Below are 23,502 nucleotides of genomic sequence, written 5' to 3' on the forward strand. Positions count from 1 at the left end.
TCATTTATCAAATAGGAAGGAGCTTCGTGTCAGGAAATGAGATATATGCTGAGGACAGAGCAGCAGAATTAGGAATTCCACATTGATACATCAGTTCCAAGTAAGTTTTATGGGGAAAGAAAACATTAGGCAGGTGAAAAGATGAGTGCCAGACAGACTGATACACTTATTCTGGGACAGGATAATGGCAAAAATTATATATATATCATAGAACTTAAGAAATAACTGGCTTGCTTAAAATATATTTTACTTTTGACTGCAAAGCATGAGAACCAGAATGTCATAGTTCTACCAAAAAAAACTCAAAATACATTTCAAACACTGGTTATCCTCAAAAGGATCTCAGTTTGGAAATACTAATTGTTCTGGGCCTCTGCTCCTTGCTCCTAGTAAAGGGCAGAAAAAGTGGAGGAGGCAGTGCCAAGTATGACTCTGCCCAATATTTAATTATTTTGTGGGTTTTCTCAGAGAACCAAAGAGCCCTGGTGGCACAGTAGTTAACAGCTTGGTTGCTAACCCACCAACCACCCAACAGGAGAAAGATGTGGCAGTCTGCTTCTGTAAAGACTACAGCCTTGGAAACCCTGTGGGGGCAGTTCTACTTTGTTCTGTAGGGTCACTATGAATTGGAATGGACTCGATGGTAATGGGTCTCGAGAGAACTATTGTCTTGGTTTCTTATGGCTGCAGTAACAACATACTACAAAGTGGGTGGCTTTAAAGAACAGAAATTTATTCTTAGTTCTGGAGGTTAGAAGTCCAAATCAGGGTATCGCTATGTTGATTCCTTCTGAGGGGTGTGAAAAGACATGGTTCCATGCCTCTCTCCTAGCTTCTAGGAGTTGCCTTCAGTCCATAGCATTCCTTTGCTGCTTGTAGATGTATGTTCACAAGACACCTTCTCCCTATGTGGGACTGTCTCCATGTCTGTTCTTTCTCTTAATAAACCACCACTCAGGAGGGATTAGGACCTGCCCTACTCCAGTATGACCTCATTAACTAAAGTGGTAACAAAAGAAAAACTCTATTTCAAACAAGTTCACATTCACAGATGTAAAGGTTAGGACTTGAGTGTATCTTTTGAGGCAACAAAATTCAATCTGTAACAACTACCTTTTGGTATTGAGTTCTCTTTTTCTAATTAGTTCTGCTTATATTTTTATTCATTATGTTCATTTTGCTGTTCTCTTTTAACTTGATAAAGTTCATTTTTATAAACTTACTTTATTAAATTACAACAAACAGCAAAAAGTAGTAATCATAATGTAACCTCTACCCAGGTGTTTTAGTCATCCTGTGCTGCTATAACAGAAATACCACAAGTGGATGGCTTTAACAAAGAGAAGTTTATTCTCACAGTCCAGTAAGCTAGAAGTCCTAATTCAGGGCACCAGCTCCAGGGGAAGGCTGTCTTTGTTGGCTCTGGAGCAAAGTCCTCATCTTCAGTCTTCCCATGGTCTGGGAGCATCTCAACCTCAGGTCCAAAGGATGTGCTCTGCTCATGGCACTGCTTTCTTTATGGTATGAGGTTCTTTTGTCTCTCTGCTTACTTCTCTCCTTTACATCTGAAAAGAGATTGGTTTAAGACACTATCTAATCTTGTAGATCTCATCAGTATAACTGCCACTAATCCACCTTATTATAGGATTTGCAACACACAGGGAAATCATATCAGATGGTAAAATGGTAGACATAGAACCATACAAGGGAATCATGCCAAGCTGACAGATATTTTGGGGGGACACAATTCAATACATGACAGTGGATGAGGGTAAAGGATTGATATTTCCGTAACACCAATTTATTTCTTTTAGTATAATACCTTTAGCATATTGATCTAATAATATCTTCCCTGTTAAGATTTGGTGTATCTCTCCTCTACTTACTACACCAGAAATGTCTTAGGCTGGGTTCTCCAGAGAAGCAAAACCAGTAAAGCATGTAAATATATAGAGAGATTTATATCAAGAAAACGGCTCATGCAATGGTAGAGGCTGGGATGTCCCAAGTCCATGGATCGGGATAGAGGCTTCTCTCAATTCGCTTAGCCAAGGGCTGGCGAACCCAAGATCAGCAGGTTGGTGAGCAGGGCTCCCGCCCTTAGGCTGTGAAGATGGACGAATCCTAAGGTCTACAGATAAGCTGGTAGCTCAAGTCCCAAGAGCTGGAGGTCAGACAAAGAGGAAGCAGCTGCAGGATCCAGAGTGAGCAAAAAAGCCAGAACATCTGCTTATATTTGGATGCAGGCCACACCTCCAAGGAAACACCCTTCGAACTGACTGGCTACTCAAAGCACACTCTATCATGGCAGTATCACATATAAACACCTAGAATCATGGCCCCACCAAGTGGACAATCTGAACCATCACATCATCTATGCCAAAATGAAATCCTTTTCCTTAAAATACCATAACCAAAGTAAAAACACAAAATGGAAAATACTGCAATCATGTAATTCACAAATGATGTCTATCACATTATCTAACAAAAGCCTAAAAAAAAGGTTAAAAAGACATGACCAGGTATTTCTTTAAAAAAAAAAAAAAACAGCGAAAGCATTTCCAAGTGTTCACAAACATCACTGATCAGGGAAAGGCAAATTAAAACCACCATGAGATACTATCTCACAACCACTTTGGAAAAAACATAGTCATGACATAATAAGGTTGAACATGTACAGATTAAACAAATTACAGAGGCAGACATAAGTAACAGTAACTTTCATAGTTTTTAAAATCACATAAGGAGTAATACCTCATTACGGGATACATATAAAATGGGATATATACATATAAAAGCTATGTAGAAAGGTAAACAGCTAACAAAGTTCAAAAGAGATTCCTTTTGGATAGAAAAATGTGATGCAATGGGACAGAAACTCATGGATCAAGTAATCTATTTCTTGGTCTGCAAAGTTTATCTAGGGGCTCAGTATTTTCTTTGTTAACAGTACTTACGCATTTTCATAAAGGTCCCTGGGTGGCACATACAGTTTGCCCTCAACTAATCTAAAGGTTGGCAGTTCAAACCCAATGAACATCGCTGCAGAAGCCCTTGTGATCTGCTTCCAAAAAGATTCGACAGCAATGGGTTTGGGGTTTTTTTTTTCCATGTATTTTCATATAATTTCCTGTATACAAAAAAAAAATCCCAATGCCATCAAATTGATTGTCTCACAGTGACCCTATCCCTGTATGTATGCTATAATTACCGAATTTCTTAAGCATAGGAAAAAAACATAGAATGAGCAGAATAAGGTGGCAGAAATAACACTTCATTAGTATCAGAGCACATGTGATTTAACATGTAAACTGACATTTCAAATTAGACTTCAAAATCTTATTAAATGTCCATACTCAAAATAACTAAAACCAGAAAGGTTGAAAATAACAGTATTTTAAAAGTACATAAACATATGAATGATTATGGTAGGCAGAATAGCAGCTCCCCAAAGATATCCACATACTAATACCCGGAACCCACAAATACGTGAGATTACATGACCACCAAGAATTAAGGTTGTAAAAGGGATTAAAATTGCTCATCAGCTGACCAAGGAGCACTGCTGACATAACGGTTAGGCTGCTAACGGAAAGATCCACGGTTCAAACCCACATGCTGCTCCACAGGAAAAAAGACATGGCAATCTGCTTTTGTAAAGATTACAGCCTAGAAAACGGTACGGGGCAGCTCTACTCTGTCCTGTGGGGTTGCTATGAGTCAAAATCAACTCAGCAACACACACTAACAATAATCAGCTGACCTTAATATAGAGAGATTAACCTGGATTATGCAGGTGGGCCCAACAAAATCAAAAGGATCCTTAAAAGAGGGAGACAGTAAGAGATGGTGGCAAGGATTTGGATTGATGTTGTATGGAGGAAGGGGGCCATGAGCCAAGGAATGTAGGCTACTTCTAAAAGGTGGAAAAGGAAATGGATTCTCCTCTAAAACCTCCAGAAAGGAATGCAGTTCTACCAACACCTTGATTTTAGCCCAGTGAAATCCATTTCAGATTTATGACTTCAAGAACCATTAAGATATGTTTATTGTTTTACACCATTATATTTCTGGTAATTTGTTACAACAGCAATAGAAAACTAATACCAATGCAAAGTTGAACAGACTTTAATGTCAAACAAGAGTGGCTATCTTTATTATCTCCAAATCCTATCCTCTTTCCTCCAGAATCTATAACAATTGGAGAACTTTTCCCACCCTGCTGCACAGAATCAGCTTTAAAAAAAGAGTCCCCAATGACTTTCATGACCAAATCACAAATTCTCATTTAACTCACCAAATCACCATTTGGTACACTTGATCACTGTCTGCTCCTTTCCTTACATTCATACATACCAATCATAATTCTCTTCCTATCTCATGAGCCACTCATTACTTCTCAATTTATTTGCTACTCCTCCCATGTCCCCAACCACCAAAGTTATGTGTCCTAGAATTTATCTTCAGGGAAAAGCATCTGATCTCACAGATTTAAGTGCCATTTATACACTGATTACTCACAACAAATGTATATCCTCAGCCCAATAAAGACCATTTTTCTCAAGTAGCAAAAAGTTCAGAAACAAACAATCCAATGGCTGATGCAGACACCACAGGCGGAAGTATCACTGTTTTTTTAAGCTAAACTAATTGTCTGTGGCTTTTGTCCTCAGAGCACAAAACTTACCATCCCAACTCCATGAACTATTTCTGATTTCCAGGAGAGAAGAGGGAAGTGTCAAGTATAACTGCCTGATGAGGCTGTCCCACGTCCAACAGCTTTCCAGGAACTCACAGCAATGATTTCTCTCTACTTCTCGCTAGTCAGTACGTTGGGCTATAACCTCCCATAAACCCAAGCAAAGCTGACACATAGGATTTTTTAGAACTATGAACTTGGATTCTATGTATCCTATTTGCCATACAAGGCCAAAGAAATTTTTTCCGTTAACAAAAAAATACCATACCATTCCATGACCTGTTAACAAAGAAATCAGAAAGCAGTACTAAAAAGCATTTACAAGATACCATACTGCCAAATAAAACACTCCCTAATAACCCAGAGTTCATCTAAGACATTATGTAAATGAGAAAGTGTTTAGAGCTGAGCCAAAATGAAAACACCATTATATGAAATGTAATTTACTAAAAAGTTTACTTCAAGCCTTTTAAAAGCAATTAAACTTCATAAAATTACCACAGGAAATTAAGAGTCCAGATATTTCCCTTAAGGATAAGACACACAGAAAGACATTCTCATTTTCATGTCATTTATTTTTGATTTCTCCTCCAATACAAGTTCTCTGTGTACAGTAAGTAAAGAACAGTACCTGAAAGCTTCCCCCAAATTCCTGAACATTCATAGTTCATCCTTCTAATGAGTATTTTCCACATTCAGGGCTGGATTATCCAATAAGCAGGGTAAGCACAGGCTTGACTTGTGCTTACTTACTAATCTGTAGTGAACAACTTCACATATGGTAAAAACCATGCAAAGTTGTTCACTACAGATAAGTAAATACAGTCAGCCCATGCTTACTTTGCTTCCCAGGTAATCCATCCCTGTTAGGAACCATAAATCTGAAGAGAGGCTTTGATTCTGTAGGAAGGTGCGGTGGGGTTGGGAGGGAGAGAGATGCCAGCTATACCTAGAAAGCAGAGTATCTGGCGTGGTAAAAAATGTGAAATTGTTCACTACAGATGACCTGGTAAGTAAGGTAAGCACCGTGCTTACCTTGCCTATTGGATGATCCATCCCTGTCCACATCCTTTTAGGGCTGTGAATTAACTAAAAACATTCCTACATTATTACACTCATACAGCTTCTTTCCAGTATTGGCTTTCACATGTACATTAAGATTTAAAGAATGGATGAAGTATTTCCCACATTCCCTACAACCAGTTTCTCTCCAGTGCAAATTACTAAAGATAAAAAAGGGCATTTCCATATTGCTAACATTCATAATATTTTTCTCCATGAGATCATCTAAGAATATCAACATAAAGCAGAACTAAAGTTTTTCCATATCTTACTTTCATACAGATTCTCTCAACTTCAAGTTCTCATCCACTAACACCTGAAGGATTTTTCGTATTTTTTACATTCATACATTTTCTGAAGTACATTAAGTTGTAAGGAATTTCTGAAAGTTTTCCTAAATTGCTTACATTTATATGACATCTTTACATTTTGAGTTCTTAAATGTTGAATACTTAAAAAAGGTCTTCCTTTATCCTTCACACATTCACAGAATTTTATACCAGTATGTATCCTTATGTGCATATTAATCCTGAGCACTACGTAAAGGATTTACTGTTTTTGTAACGTACAGAGGTATTTCTCTAGTGTTAGTTCTCATGTGCTATTAATGTATATGAAATAAAGGTTTTATCTCATTCTTACCTTCGTAAGGCTTTTGCTGTAATTTTAGGTGTAAAATGTTTAAAACAGACTTTCCCATGTCTTAAAACCAGGTTTCTCTCAAGTTCTTACACATCTGTACTGCTCTCCCACATTCTTTGAATTAATGACATTTCTGTTCATGGTAAGTTCCTACATATTATGTACAAGTGAAAACTGAGTGAAGATTTCTGCCATCCTTTACTTTCATAAGGTCTTTTTTCAGATGAGTTTAGATGTGTATACTAAGGTCTCAGGAATACTTACAAGAATTTTTCACATGGCTTAGTTCTTAAGATGTTTAGCAAGTGTGGAAGATCAAGTGGTTTTCCCACGTTCCTTACATTAATAGGGTTTCTCTCCAATCTCGGTTTACATATAGATATTAAGACATGTGGAATATCTAAATGCTTTCAACATTCCTTACACTTACAATGCTTTTACCCAGTGTGAGTTCACATGTACATGTTAAGATGTGTGGAACAAGTAAATGCTTTCCCATGTTCTTCACATTCATAGGCCTTCTCTCCAGTGTGAGTTCTTACATGTTCATTAAGCATTGAATAATTATTAAAGGTCTTCCCACATTCCTTACATTCATAGTGTTTTTCTCCAGTGTGTGTTCGCGTGTGTAAAACAAGTCCTGAGGAACGATTGAAGGCCTTCCCACATACCTTACATAAATAGGGCTTCTCTCCACTGTGAATTCTTATATGTTTTGTAAGGTATGAGGAATGAAGGAAAGTTTTCCCACATTCTTTACATTCAAATTGTTTTTCTCCATTGTGAATTTGTATGTGTGAAATAAGTCCTGTGGATCGAGTAAAGGCTTTCCCACATTCCAGACATATGTAGGGCTTCTTTCCACTGTGAATTCTTGTATGTTCTGTAAGGTGTGAGGAACTAGTGAAGGCTCTCCCACATTCCTTACATTCATATGGTTTTTCTCCAGTGTGAGTTCTGATGTGTAACTTAAGTCCTGAGGACCGAGCAAAGGCTTTCCCACATTTCCTACAGACATAAGGCTTCTCTCCACTGTGAATTCTTATGTGTTTTGTAAGGTATGAAGAATGAATGAAAGCTTTCCCACATTCCTTACACTGAAATGGTTTTTCTCCATTGTGAATTTGTATGTGTAAGGTAAGTCCTGTAGAACGAGTAAAGGCTTTCCCACATTCCATACATATGTAGGGCTTCTTTCCACTGTGAATTCTTATATGTTCTATAAGGTCAGAGGAATTAGTGAAGGTTTTCCCACATTCCTTACATGCATAAACTTTTTCTCCAATGTGAGATTTCAGAAGTACCTTAAGGTATGACTGATTAGCAAAGGTTCTCCCACGGTCTTTGCCTTCACACATTTCCTCTTGTGTATGAGTTTTCTTGTGCCCAGTAAGATTTGGAAGCTGAGTGAAGACTTTTTCATGTTGAAAAAACTCAAGTTTCTCCCCAACATGGATTTTCTTGTGCAGAATATGAATAAAATTCTTTCTGAAGTCTTTTCCACTCCGATTATCCAGAGATATTTTCTCTCTAACGCGGGTTTTCATATGAGTCCTAAGACCTGAGTGTTCACTAAAGGCTTTTCCACATTGGTTAGAGTCATACAGTTTCTCTCCAGCACTGCTGCTCTCCTGTTGATTAAGAGAAAAATGATGACTAAAGACTTTCTCAAGTTCACTATAGTAATAAAATTTCTCCCCCATCACAACTGTTATATAAATGAAACATTATAATGATTGAAGTTTTTACCATTTCACCGTACGTACAGAGTTCCTCCTATCTTCGTTTTTGGTTATTTTACATTGAATAAGCTGACTATAAGGGCGGGAGTGTGCGTTATATTTTTATTTCCACAGAGCTCCTTAGAATGTCTGATAATTGTTTTGATTAAATTAGGTATCAAAATCTGAATACTGGAGTTACATATATGGAGAGGTGTACTTCTGGAATCTCTGAGAAAAAATAGGGTTCAAGTAAGTTTAGCATACTTCCCAAATATATGATACTCAGAATCTCTTTCTAGAGGCTCTGCTTTTTTTCTGGATAAATGCCATTTGCCTCATAAAATTCTCATGGATTTTGTGCTTCTATTCCTAATACAGAAGAAAGGAATGATCCCTTGTAAATCTTACCAATTCTATTCCATTTGATGTGTTTTGCACAGAAATACCTCGATGAAGTATGGATGCTTTCCTGCTTTTGAACTGCAAATACAATTCTGAAACAAAGTAGAAAAATTTAGCTTTAGAGAAAAACTGTGGGATGCAGTTGTTTAAAAACATATGGCATAGGGAATGTCATCAAAAATGGTGGAGTAGCAAACTCCTGGATGCTCTCCTTCCATAAAACAACTAACAAGGTGGGAAAAGCTGTCAGAGTCAACTTTTGTGTAACTCTGGACTCCAGTAAAATAGTTATAACAACCAAGGGAACACAAAAGGAAGAAAGAAGGGCACACTGTGGTAAGAGAGTGCTGTTGCATTTTAAATTGACCGTTTATCATCACTTCCTGTATCAAATGGGGCTGTAAAGATACTAAACTGTGTTCCTGGTGCAGGCTGTTAGTGCCAGGAGGAGAAATATGAACCTCGTTCTCAAAGAATTGGGTTGTGTGGTGCAACCCTACTGGCAACTTCCTCATGGACCAGTGCAAAGATCTGCCTTTGATTCACCCACCTCAAAGAATTCCAGGACTGAGGCAGCTTCCCGTGTGGCTTTTCCAAGCATTTAAAAGGCAAACACTAGCAAAAGCAGTCAGGGAAATGGAAAACAGGACAATCAACAGACCTAAAGGCCTGGGAAGCAAGAGGTTGAGAATGTTGATATGTGAGGAAGTAGGGCTTTTAAAAGTTCCAACATATACCAGGGGATCAAGATTACACGCATGCCCAAAGATATATTCATGATCAGAAAAGACCTTTAAGATCTAAAGCTTTCCAGTCTGGTAGACATTCAAGGTCTACGCAAGCAGGAAGTGAACACTAAAGAGAAAGTTGTAAACAGCCTGCCTCAGAGCTCCAACACAGAGCCAATGAGCAAAGACTGAGAGTATTTTTATTTTCTTGGCACCAGGCATTCATGAAAACTAAGCTAATGGAACACGTGTTTTAGAGGCCACACACAAAGAACAAAGACTTTACAAAAACAGCATAGAAAATTCACTAAACAAACACCAACCCACTCAACCAGCAACCGCAAATCCTGGGGAGAAGGGAGAGACAGATTTCAAGAACTGCCATATTGTATTATTCAAGATGTCTAGTTTTCAAAAAAAAGTTGAGTCGTGTAAATAAACACATAAAAATTACTAACAGAAACTGTCCCTGAGTTAAGTCAAGGTACTGGACTTAGCAGACCAACACTTGAAATCAAGTTCCTTAAATATGATGAAAGAGCTAAAGGAAAATAAGGACAAAGAACTAAAAAAAAAAAAAAAACCCAGGAAAATGACGTCTCATCAAAACAAAGAAATAGGAATTACAAAAAGAAACGAAATAGAAATTCTGGAGCTAAAAACAAGTGAAATGAAATATTCACTACAGGGTTCAAAAGCAGATTTGAGCAGGCAATAGAAAAATAGAAGGAATCAGTAAACTTGAAGAGAGATCAACTGAGTTTATCCAGTCTCGGCAGCAGAAAGGTAGAAGAATGCACAAAAATGAACAGATCCTAAGAGAATTATGAGCTACCTACCATCAAGTGTACTAACATATGCATAATAGAGTCCCAGATAGAGACAGAAAGGGGTAGAAAGAATATTTGAAGAAATAATAGCCAAAAACTTTCCAAATTTCATAAAACACATAAATCTACATATCCAAGAGTGCAACAAAATCCAAGCAGGATAAACTCAAAGAGATCCATACTGAGACATAGTTAGTCAAAAGCCAAAACCAAGAAGGCAATCCTGAAAGCAGCCAGAGAGAAGTGACTCATCATGTACAAGGGATACTCAGTAGTAGTGATGGTGGATTTCTCATCAGAAACAACAGAAGCCAGAGGGCAGTGGAACGTTATTTAAACTGCTGAAAGAAAAGACCTGTCAATTAAAAAACCTGTATTAGACAAAATTATCCTTCAAAAACAGAAGGCAAAATTAAAATATTCTCAGATAAACAAATGCTGAGGAAGTATGATGCTCACAGACCTGCCCTACAAGAAATGCTAAAGGGAGCCTTTCAGAATGAAATGACACTAGAATTAAAAAACATCAATAAAAATAACTACATAAATAAATATAAAGGTCAGTATAGTTGTATTTTTTGTTTGTAACTCTTTTTATTTCCTATATGATTTAAAAGACAAAGGCATAAAACAAAAGTTGTACGCCTATGTTAATTGACATACAATGTAGAAAGAAGTAATCTGAGACAACAACAGAAAGGCGGAATGGAGCTATACAAGCAGAATTTTTGAATACTACTAAGATGGAATTAATTCACAATTGATTGTCATGAAGTTGTTAATTAATAGTACCCAAGATAACCACTAAGAAAAAAAGCTTTAAAATATACAAAAAAAAAGAAAGGAAAGGGAATCAAAACAGTATTCTAAGGAAAATCATTGCAAAAGAATATAATGGAAAAATTGAGGAACAAACATGATATATAACACATAGAAGAAAATCATCAAAATGTCCGAAGTTCTCTCTTATCATCAATTAAATGTAAACACAACAGACTCCCCAATCAAAAGACAGAGATCGGCTGAATAAAATTTTTTAAAAAATGATCCAACTACATGCTGTCTACAAGAGACTCATGTTAGCTTCAAAAACACATACGGACTGAAAGTAAGAGGATGGAAAAGATAAACCATGCATAAGAGAGGTAAGTGGCTAGACTAATATCAGACAAAACAGATTTTAAGTCAAAAATTGCTACAAGAAATAACATATATTGATAAAAGTGTCAACCCATCAAAAATATATAACGATTATAAATACATGTGCCCCTAACAGAGCCCTAAAATATATTAATTATTGACATTATTGAAGGGAGAAGGCAGTTCTACAGTATTTGTTGAAGACCTCAATATCCCACTTCCAATAATGGACAGAACTAGAAAGAAAATCAGTAAGAAATTGAACACTTGAACAACACTATAAACTAAACTTAAAGTACACACATAGAACATTCCACCCAAAGAGAGCAGAATACACATTTTTCTTAAACACACATGGAACATTCTTTAGAATAGGCCACACGTTAGGCCACAAAAAGCGACTAAGAATTTTAAAAGGCTGAAGTCATACAAAGTATCTTCTTCTACCACAATGGAATAAGAAATCAGGAAGAGAAGAAAAACTGGAAAATGCACAAATACGTGGAAATTAAACAACACACATTCTTTAAAAAACCAAAGGATGAAAAAGGAAATTACAAGTGAAATTATAAAACACACTGCAGTAAACACAAATGAGTATATAACATGAAAATTTATGGGATGAAGAAAATGCAGTGCTCGGAGGGAAATTTCTAACTGTAAATGCCTACATTCAAAGTAAGAAAGATCCCAAATCAGTAACCTAACTTTATACCTTAAGAAACTGAACAAGAGCAAGCTAAGCCCAAAGCTAGAAGGGAGGAAACAATAAATATTACAGTGAAGATAAATGAAACAGAGTACAAAAACAACAGGATCAATGAAACTAAAAGTTGGTTCTTTAAAAAAAATTGATAAAATTTTACCTAGATTGACCAAGAAAAAAAAATATGCAAATTACTAAAATCATAAATGCAAGTGCAAATATTACAACAGGACTTACAAAAATAAAAAGAATCACAAGAGAATACTATGAATAATTATACGCCAAGAATCCAGAAAACCTAGATGGACTAGGCACATTCCTACACAGACACCAACTACTGAAACTGCATCAAGAAGAAATAATCTGAATAGATCTAAAACAAGTAAAAAGACTGAACCAGTTATCAGAAACCTCCCAATAAAGAAAAGGCCAAGGTCAGGAAATTTCACTGAAAAATTCTACAAGACACTTAAAAGAATTAACACAATTCTTCTGGAAAAAAAAAAGAAAAACAGAAGGAAATACTTCCTAATATATGCTATGAGCCCTGCATTATGCGATATGAAAGCCAAAAAAAGATATCACAAGAATTAAAAAACTACAGACCAATACCCAAACTGTTAAAGAAGAAGTAAAACTATTGCTATTTGGAGACATGATCCTACATAGAAAAAAATCCCAAAGAATGCACAAGAAAGCAACTAGAATAAACAAATTTAGAAAAGTGGTAGGATACAAGGTCAAAACAAAAATTAGTTGTGCTTCTACACACCAGCAATGAACAATGTGAAAAAAGAAATTAAGAAAACAATCCCATTTACAATAACATGTAAAAGAATAAAATACCTGGGAATAAATTCAACCAGGGAGGTGAAAGACTTACTCACTGTAAAGTATAAAACATTGCTGAATGAAAGAACACAAAAATAAATGGAAAAAGACATTCTGTCCTGATGGATTCGAAGGCTTAATCCTACTAAAATGTCAATACCATGGAATCTACAGATTCAATGCAATCCCTATAAAATTCCGTCTTCTTTGCATAAATGGAAAATTCAATCCTCAATTCATATGGAAAGGCAAAGAATCCTGAATAGCCTAAACAGTCTTGAAAATGAAGAACAAAGTAGGACTCATACTTTCCGATTTCGAAACGTACTATAAAGCTACAGTAATAAACAGTCTGAAATTGGTGTAACAACAGACATACAGACCAATAGAACTGAGAGTCCAGAAATAAACCTATACATTCTTGTTCAGTTGATTTTCAACAAAGATGTTAAGTCCATTCACTGGGGAAAGAACAGGCTCCTCAATAATGGTGCTGTGACAACGAGATCTCCAAATGCAAAAGAATGAAGCTGGACCCATGCCTCACAGGATATACAAAAATTAACTCAAAATGAATCAACAAACGAAAACCAAACCCAGTGCCGTCGAGTCGATTCCGACTCATAGCAAACCTATAGGACAGCGCAGAACTGCCCCGTAGAGTTTCCAAGGAGTGCCTGGCAGATTTGAACTGCCAACCCTTGGGTTAGCAGCTGTAGTACTTAATCACTACGCCACCAGGGTTTGAATCAACAAAGTAAATAAGAAAACTAAACCATAAAACTCTTACAAAAGATCATAAAGTAAAACTTCAAAATCCTGTTTTTGACAATGCATTCTTAGATGCCACATCAAAAGCATGAGCAACAAAGGAAAAAAATATATACAAATTGGGCTTCATTAAAATGAAAAATGTGCATTAAAGGACATTATCAAAAAAAATGAAGCTACAACCTACAGAACGGCAGAAAATATTTAGGGGCCATATACCTGTTAAGGGTTTAATATCCAAGATATATAATGAACTTCTACAACTGAACAAAAAGACAACCCAATTAAAAAATGAACAAAAGACTTGAACATTTCTCCAAAGTACTTACACAAATGGACAATAAGCACATGAACTGATACTCAACGTCATCAGTCACTGTTGTTAGGTGCAGTTGAGTCAGTTCTGACTCACTGAGACCCTAGGACAAACAGAATGAAACACTGCCCAGTGCCGCACCATCCTCACAATGCCTGTTATGCTTGAGCCCACTGTTGCAGCCACTGTGTCAATCCATCTCATTAAGGGTTTTCTTTTTTGCTGAGCCTCTACTTTACCAGGCATGATGTCCTTCTCCCGTGACTGATCCCTACTGATGACATGTCCAAAGCGAGATGGGGTCTCATTACGTTCCTTCTAAAAATTATCCTGGTTGTACTTCTTCCAAGAAAGATTTGTTCGTTCTTTTGGCAGTCATTGGTATATTCAATATTCTTTGCCAACACCACAATTCAAAGGCATCAGTTCTTCTTCTGCCTTCCTTATTCATCATCCAGCTTCCGAATGCATATGAAGCGACTGAAAACACCACAGCTTGGGTCAGGTGCACCTTAGTCTTCAAGGTGACATCTTTGCTTTTCAACACTTGAAAGAGGTCTTTTGCAGCAGATTTGCCCAATGCAAGGCACCATTTAATTTCTTGATGGCTGCTCCTGGGTGTTGACTGCGGATCCAAGTAAAATGAAATCCTAGCCAACTTCAATCTTTTCTCCATTTATCACGATGTTGCTAACTGGTCCAGCTGTGAAGATTTTTGTTTTCTTTATGCTGATGTGTAACCCTACTGAAGGCTGTGGTCTTTGATCTTCATCAGTAAGCGCTTCAAATCCTCTTCACCTCCAGCAACCATTGTGTCATCTGCATAACACAGGTTGTTAAAGAGTCTTCCTCCAATCCTGATGCCCCATTCTTCTTCATATAGACCAGCCTCTCAGATTATTTGCTCAACATACATACTGAGTAAGTATGGTGAAAGAATACAACCCTAACACACACCTTTCCTGACTTTAAACGACACAGCATCCCCTCGTTCTAATCCAATGACTGCCTCTTGATTTATGTACACGTTCCTCACGGACCCAATTAAGTGTTCTGGAATCCCACTCTTCACAACGTTATCCATAATTTGATATGATCCAGAGTCATATGCCTTTGCATAGTCAGTAAAACAAAGGTAAACATCTTTCAGGTATTCTCTGCTTTCAGCCAGAATCCATCTGACATCAGCAATGATATCCCTGGTTCCACATCCTCTTCTGAATCCAGCTTGAATTTCTGGCAGTTCCCTGCTGACCACTTTTGAATGATCTAGAGCAAAATTTTACTTGCATGTGGTATTAATGACACTGTTCCATAAATTCCACGTTCAGTTTAATCACCTTTCTTGGGAATAGGTATAAATATGAATCTCTTCCAGTCATTTGGCCACATAGCTGTCTTCCAAGTTTCTTGGCATAGACAAGTGAGCACTTCCAGCAGTGCACCCATTTGTTGAACAACTCTGGTATTCCGTCAATTCCCAGATCCTTGCCTTTTGCCAATGCCTTCACTGCAGCTTAGACTTCTTCCTTCAGTACCATCAATTCCGGGTTATACGATACCTCCTGAAATGGTTGAACGTCACCCAATTCCTTTTGGTATAGTGACTCTATCTTCCACCTTCTTTTGATGCTTCCGTGTCATTTAATATCTTCTCTGTAGAATCCTTCAATATTGTAACTCAAGGCTTGAATTTTTCTTCATTCTTTCAGCTTGAGAAATGCCATGGGTGTTCTTCCCTTTTGGTTTTCTATCTCCAGGTCTTTGCACTTGTCATTATAATACTTTGCCTTCTTGAACCACCCTTTGAAATCTTCTGTTCAGCTCTTTTATTTCATCATTTCTTCCTTTTGCTTTAGCTACTCGACGTTCAAGAGCAAGTTTCAGAGTCTCTTCTGACATCCATTTTGGTCTTACCTTTTTAACTATCTCTTGCTTTCTTTCATGTATGATGCCTTTGATGTCATTTCACAACTCATCTGGTCTTTGGTCACTGGTGTTCAATGTGTCAGATCTATTCTTGAGATGGTCTCTAAATTCAGGTATGATATACTCAAGGTTATACTTTGGCTCTCGTAGAACTGTTCTAATTTTCTTCAGTTTCAACTTGAACTTGCCATGAGCAATTGATGGTCTGTTCCATAGTCAGCCTCTGGCCTTGTTCTGACAGATAATATTGAGCTTTTCCATCATCTCTTTCCACAGATGTAGCTGATTTGATTCCTTTCTTCCATCTGGCAAGGTCTACGTGTACAGTTGCCATTTATGTTGGTGAAAAAGGTATTTGCAATGAAAAAGTCATTGGTCTTGCAAAATCCTATCATGTGATCTCCAGCACTGTTTCTATCATCAAGGCTGTATCTTCCAATTACCGATCATTTTTCTGTTTCCAACTTTCGCATTCCAATCATCAGTAATTATCAATGCATATCGATTGCATGTTCGATCAATTTCAGACTGTAGAAGTTGGTAAAAACCTTCAATTTCTTCATCTTTAGCCTTATTGATTGATGTATAAATTTGAATACCAGTCGTATTAACTGGTCTTCCTTATAGGCATGTGTAGGCCTATCACTGGCAGCACTACACTTCAGGATAAATCTTGAAATGTTCTTTGTAACAATGAATGCAACACCATTCCTTTTCAAGTTGCCATTCCTGGCATAGTAGACCATATGACTGTCTGATTCAAAATGGCCAATACCTGTCCATTTCAGCTCACTAATGCCTAAAATATTGATGTTTTGTGCTCCATTTCGGACGATTTCCATTTTTCCTAGATTCATACTTCGTACATTCCACATTCCAATTATTAATGTATGTGTGCAGCTGTTATTTCCCATTCTGAGTCATACCACATCAGCAAATCAAAGTCCCAAAAGCTTAATTCCATCCAAGTCATTAAGGTCAACTCTACTTCGAGGAGGCAGCTCTTCCCCAGTCATATTTTGAGTGCCTTGCAACCTGAGGGGCTTACCTTCTGGCAACGTTGTACTGCTATTCATAAGGTTTTCACTGGCTAATTCTTTTCAGAAGTAGACTGCCAGGTTCTTCTTCCTAGTCTGTCTTAGCCTGGAAGCTCAGTGAAAACCTGTCTTCCACAGGTGACCCTGCTGGTATCTGAATGCCAGTGACATAGCTTCAGCATCACAGCAACACACAATCCCCCACTGTACGACAAACTGACAGGCACATGGGGGCATAATTCATTAGGTAAATGAAAATCAAAACCACAATGAGAAACCACCTCACACTAGGATGGCTATTTTCAGGAAAATGGAAAATAACAAGTGTTGGTGAGGATGTGGAGATATTGAAACCCTCCTGAATTGCAAAACTGTAAAGTGACTCATACACCACAAAAAACAGTTTAACGGTTCCTCAGAAAGTTAACAGAATTACCATATGACCCGGCAATTCCATTCCTAGGTATGAAAGACCTAAAGGCAGAGACCCAAACAGATACTTGCATACTAATGCTCATTGCAGCATTATTCGCAATAGCCAAAAGGTGGAAACTCGAGTGTCCATCAACAAATGAATGGATAAACAAAATACATACACAATGTAGTATTACTCAGTCATAGAGAGAAATGAAATTCTGATACACACTACAATATGGATGAACCGTGAAAACATTATGCTGAAACATTATCAGATACAAAGGACAACTATTCTATGATCCACTTATATGAAATACCTAGAATAAACACATGCATAAAAACAAATGCTTTATTAGGAGTCAGTGAGGAGAAGGCAATGGAAATTATTGCTGAAGGGGTACTGAGTTTCTGTTTGGAGAAGATGTAAAGCCTTTGGAAACGGACAGTAGTAAATGTGGGCAACAAACCCGGGTGGCACAAGCAGTTTGAGACTGGGTACTAACCCAAAGGTTGGTGGTTTGAACCCACCCAGCAGCTCCATAGATGAAAAGACCTGATGATCTGCTTCTATAAAGATTAACCCTTCGCCATCGGGTAGATTCTGACTCACAGGGACCCAGGAAAATCTTATGGTGCAATTCTTACGCTGAAACCATGGGGTGCCCTGATCTGGGGCCAACTCAACAGCAGCAAACAAAAACAAATGTGGGGAACAACAAGGTAAGTGTAATTAATGTTATTAAATTGTATGCAAAAATGGTTGAAATTTCAACCTTCTGTTTTATATATTTTACCACCAAAAAAAAAAAAAAAACCATAGGTAATTACCAAAAAATAATATTCTGAAAAATTGAGGCTGAGAGTACAGAAAAAGAAGACTGAATCAAGAAAACAAGATAGGAAGGTACTAGGAGAAGAGCTACATGCAAATTAATGAAATTTTCAAGGAAACTGCACAGATCTTTCCGAGAGACCAGTAGAAGGTTGAGAGGATGAATAGAAATTTCAAGATGAAGGAAAGGTAAAACCACCTGAAGAACCTCAGAATATGAATGGCCTCAGCCTTCTAAGAAATGAGTACGTCTTAAAAAGACTGACTGCTCAGTAACATTTCCAAACATACTGCTCTCTCCCACACGAGAGCTGCTCTTCATAATACCATAGCTGCTTGTGAACTCACCCTTCAGGACTCCTCTCTCCCCGGTCCTCAGTTCTTCTTGTTCCAATCGAGAGATCAGATTAGGTTTGCATAATTTGTACCCTGCTCAAGGGAAAGATATGTGAAAAAAAAGGACTGTGCTATACATAACAAACATTTCCTTTTCCAATCAGAGATTCTGAAGTCTGTCAAGTCTCACTTTAAGAACAGCAAAATAGTCATGCAAAATTTTTATAAAAATTAAATAGTAAAACTATTTTAAAAGAAGCAATATTTCAAGCACATTTTCTTTACCCTAAAATGGTTAGAGATTTCTAAGCCCTGAAACCCATGCCCAACCTCATGCACACTGAAAAAGACTTAAGGTTTTTAGCCCATAAAGGATATAAAGTTATTTATTTAGACTAATCTTCATTTTCACATGGAAGCCACTGGACTATAAGACTAATGAGGTCAGAGACCATGTCTATCTTGTTTACCACTGCATTCCCATTTGACAACATAATTATAAGAAATATTACATAAAAGACTTAGAGGAAAAAACGATGCCAGCCTTACCTACTATGACCAGGTTCCTATAGTTCTCCAGCATCACATCTCTGTAGAGATCTCTCTGCATTTCACCCAGCAAGGTCCACTCCTCTTGGGTAAAGTCTATAGCCACATCTTCAAAGGTCACTAAGTCCTAAATCATCACACACAGGCAGGCTTCAGCTAAGTACCATTTTCTTCAATGTTCTCAGGAAGATGAATGGCAGATTGAGAAAACAAGACCTGAGCCTAGACAGTACTCCTGGGCTGAATCCTCAAGCTTCTTCTCCTCTCGAGCTACCCACACTGCCTGGTGATCTCATGCAGTCACATGGTTTTGCCAGCATCACACACGTGACTGAACTTATCTTACCACAACTTTACTGTGGGCTCTTCTCATCTTATCCCTCCTCTATTTACAGGCTGCAGTTAGTCCTGAGCACACTGCAGAACTCTAAAATCTGAAGACAGATGAATTATTTCAAGTGACACAAAAATTTGAGATTAGACACCTTCATCTCCTTCCTTCTGATCTGACAAAATAAGCCAACAAGCAAACTGAGTATCAGAAAGAAATAGCAAATACTGTGATAATATTATCACTTCCAGTGTAAACTCTACAACCTGAGATAACACAGACCCTGGGGAATTTCAACAGGTGACTCATTCCCTGAGCAGAGTAATATTTGCTTTGAGAAGCTCGGGGACATTACAAGGGGACATGGCTACCTGATGGAAACAAGCATGACATTGTGCAGAAAAGTCAACTTTCCACTTGCCTGATAAGAATCGGTTAGCAACCCAGTCACCATCCTTGTCTCCTCTGTTTTCCTCTCATGAAGACAGAAAGGGTCCCAAGAAAGAAGACCTCAAGAATAAGAATGATAACATAAAATTCCAAGCCTAATCCACAATACCAACAATTATATGCCTAGAAGCTGTTCCACACCGTGCATATAACATACACACACTACTTCCATAATGAGCCAAAGCAGCTCTGATTTACCTGAAGTCAGAACAGGGTTCTCTGGATCTTGCTAGCTATGACGAAGAGGTTATAGCTACAGAAATGTTATAATCACAGAAATTAAAGCACACAGAGGTAGTGCTATATTTGACAGACATGGTAAAACTCATGAATATTTTATCCTCCTCCACACACACTCCTTGCATTACAAATCCCAAGAACCTGACTCATAAACACTCTGGCCCATTTCAGTAGCTTAAATGGCCCACAGGAAGACTGCTCAGCCCCTGAGCAATGGATCCACTATCAGTGAAGGAACTAAACAGAGTATTTGAAAAGAACCACCAACGAGGACTTACCACACACAGGAGTCAGATCAACGGCTGCCATCCTGTAAAACTGGTAGTGAAAGTTTCCTGAATCTTCTACTTCTTGCTCAGAAGATCACTTCAGAGAAGATGGTAAATTTAAACTGATAGGTTGATCTTGATTTCTCTTAGTACACTGGTGTCTGGGGAACCAGCTCACAACATCAATTGTTAAGCAACAAATGTTTCTTCTCAGTCATCAAACATCATATGTTTATCCTCTCACTATATAGATAAAAACATATGACAGCCATTAAAAACTGTTGACTATTACACCATGCAAGTATCAATAACAATTGTCACTTATGGAGCACCTATTAGGAGCTCTACATATGTAGTCCCCTTTAATTGTCCTAATAACCTTCCAAATTGGGTATTAATGCTGTCATTCAATAGCTGAGAAAACTGAGTTCAGACTGGATTAGTAACTGGCCCAAAGTCACCCAATTAGGAAGTGGCAAGTCGGGAGCGGAAACTGTGGTGGCGTAGTGGTCAAGTGCTACAGCTGCTAACCAAGAGGTCAGCAGTTCGAATCCGCCAGGCACTCTTTAGTATCTCTATCAGGCAGTTCTGCTCTGTCCTATAGGGTCGCTAAGAGTCGGAATCAACTCAACAGCAGTGGGTTCGGTTTTTTTTTGGTGGGACTCGGGAGTAAAAACAGAACGCTCTGTCAAAAGCTTGACCTCTTACAGCAGTTGCTGTTTCTGACATGAACAGAATTCAGTCCAGGCCACTGCTAGGCATAATGGAGAGAAGAAAAACAGAAAATTTTACCCAGTTGAGACTTCCCCAGGTGCCTGCTCCAGGAGTTTGCGTGGGTTTGGAAGCTGTGTCTCCCTTTTGTCACTTAACTATGCTCTATTCCTTCATTCATACAGCAAGTATTTATTAAGGGCCTTCCCTGTGTCAGGCCATGTTCTTGTCATATGGAGGGAACAGTGACCTACACAGAAAATGTCCCAGCTTTTAAGGATCTCACATTTTAATGGGGGCATTAGAAGTAATCAACAAATAACTGATTTATCAGCTGGTGATCAGCACTTGTATGAATAACTTTAAATATAAGAATCAGCAGAAAGTCAAATTCCATGAGGCAGAAATCAAATATATCCCAGATTTCCATTCTTCAAGGTGCTGTACCACTCCACCTGACAGTGGCCACTCACTCTCCCCTCAGCACTCTTTCCTCTCCTGTTTGAGTTTGGCATTTGATGCAACATCTCACAGAACTCACAAACTGTACTTATCGTTAAGTGGCTTATTAAGGAAGTAAGGAGTACAGCTTGGGATCAGGATCAACAGGCTACGACTCAGGACCAGGATTAGGAAGCATGAAGGCAAAGCCTCCCTTCTTCAATGAAAGACAGCTCTCTCAGCCCCTAGTGGCCGTGCAGGTCTGTCTCTCCTCCCTCCGTCCCTCTCCTGCTCCCATCCCTCTCCCTCCCTCTCTCTCTCCCTCTCTTCTTTGCCCCCTCAAGAAGGCTCCCCTTGGCCCTGCCATCTGTCACCACTGGCTCTGCCACTGGGTCCCTTCTGGGCCTGTCTCTGCCACCAGTGTTACAACCCCTTAAGCCATGTTATAGCTATTTCAGGGGATTCCTTGCCTCCCCTCTCTCTTTCTGCTGCTGTTTCTTATTGCTTCTCTGTCTGAAAAACCTCTGTGGGGCTAACTGCTTAAATACACAAAATCCTTGTCAATTTCAAGGCATGGCACTCCCACCAGGGCCACAAACTGACCAACTCCCTCTCAGTAGGCCACAGATATTTCATTTGCACAGTAGGCTACAACTCACTTCATCTTCATGGTCTACTGACCAATCCTTGCAAGGTGCATACCAATCACAGGGCAGGCTGCCGCCCAGGACCAGACAAAAAGTATCAAACCAAGTTGTTTACAGCTTGCCTAGGAAACGTCAATCAACCTGGACAAGAGTAACAAACCCTCTGGAGTAGTAAACTAGGGCAAAGGTAACTCCTCAGGACTTAGGCGGAAAAAAATCACTCAAGCTGTCTTTCCGAGAACCAAGGTGAAAGGCCACATAAAGGAACTCATTTCACCACAGCAGGATAGTTAAAAAATAATCAACCCCATGAAAGTATAAGGAGTACTACATACACGAATATATTTGTTATAAACACAAGGCTGGTTTGAGGTAGGAAAATAGCAGAAGAGGGAAATAACCACTTCAGAGGACTCCGGAAATTAATCCCTCATGTACACTTTTGATCCAAACACAATTTGAACATCATAATTTTAGGAAAAACTCAACATACATTTCAAACCCTGGCCACTTCAGCAGGGTCCCATGCATGCATTATCGTTGTGTTCTCAATAGTTCAAATGCTAACAAATGGTCAAGCTACCAACAAGGGCATGTGGGTGTTTACCGTACTGGACTTTCGAACTTTCTTTGATTTAGAAATTTTGAAACTAAAAATGTAAGGGGGGGGGGACACTTGGTCCAAGCACATCTTACAGTCAAGACAATTTTAATTCCTGTTAGTAGCACAATGACGTTTGCACCCTCCTTCTTCTTGGACATCCCTTCATTGTGAAGTTCTTGGGGGGACGTTCAGCTGCTACTGACCTCGAAAACAGCTCAGTAATCCTGCTCTGCTTTAGTAAAAAAGCTTGTGGCAACACGTGGTTTTATTTCTAGAAACCGACAAAGCCTACAAACGTAGGAAAGCATTTTAACACCAGAATAATTGATCAAACTTCAATAACCGACGCCCACAGCCAGATGGACTCTGCCCATACTCACCGGATCCGCCTTAATCGCCACGTCGGTGAGAAGAGGACGCTGGGGCCGTGGGTGACGGTGGGGATGCTATTCCTTCAGGAGAAAAGTCAGAAAGGTGCTTGAAATGTTCTTGAAAAAGGAGTTACAGCGGGGAAAAAGGCCCCGCGAACGCACCTGCCGCATTTCCCCACCTGCCTCCTCCCGGGAACAGACGCCCGGAGCCCAGCCTCGGCGGACGCGACAGGCGTAGGCCCGGCCGCTTGGCGGAAACGCGTTAGCTGCGCCGGGAGGCCCCCAGCGCGCGGCCGGCGAGAAGAAGCGCCGCGACTCCCAAGCAGGCGCAGGCGCAGGCGCCGGCGCCCAGCGCGGCCGGAAAGCAACTCCGAGCCAGGGCGCTCCCCCACCCTCCTCCCTCCCTTCCTCCTTCCCTCCCTCCAGATCCCACCTGAGGCGGACGGAGGCGGAAACCGACCCCTGACGCCTGCGGAAGCGCTAGGGC

At 39.0% G+C, this 23,502-nt stretch overlaps 1 protein-coding gene across 1 annotated transcript in view; it reads right to left on the minus strand.

Annotated features, from left to right (window-relative positions):
• Window positions 1-23,285, minus strand: part of LOC100675669 (zinc finger protein 846) — a 58,225-nt gene extending 34,940 nt beyond the window's left edge. The window contains 8 exon segments of the mRNA XM_064280617.1: window positions 2,632-2,633; window positions 6,845-8,034; window positions 8,536-8,621; window positions 18,415-18,495; window positions 18,952-19,078; window positions 19,704-19,792; window positions 20,251-20,484; window positions 23,025-23,285. Coding sequence (XP_064136687.1) covers window positions 2,632-2,633; window positions 6,845-8,034; window positions 8,536-8,621; window positions 18,415-18,495; window positions 18,952-19,078; window positions 19,704-19,792; window positions 20,251-20,281 — 1,606 coding nt within the window. The 5' untranslated portion in view covers window positions 20,282-20,484; window positions 23,025-23,285.
• Between the last annotated feature and the right edge of the window lie 217 nt (window positions 23,286-23,502).

This window comes from Loxodonta africana, chromosome 3 (genome assembly GCF_030014295.1).
Source record: "Loxodonta africana isolate mLoxAfr1 chromosome 3, mLoxAfr1.hap2, whole genome shotgun sequence".
Taxonomy (NCBI): Eukaryota; Metazoa; Chordata; class Mammalia; order Proboscidea; family Elephantidae; genus Loxodonta; species Loxodonta africana.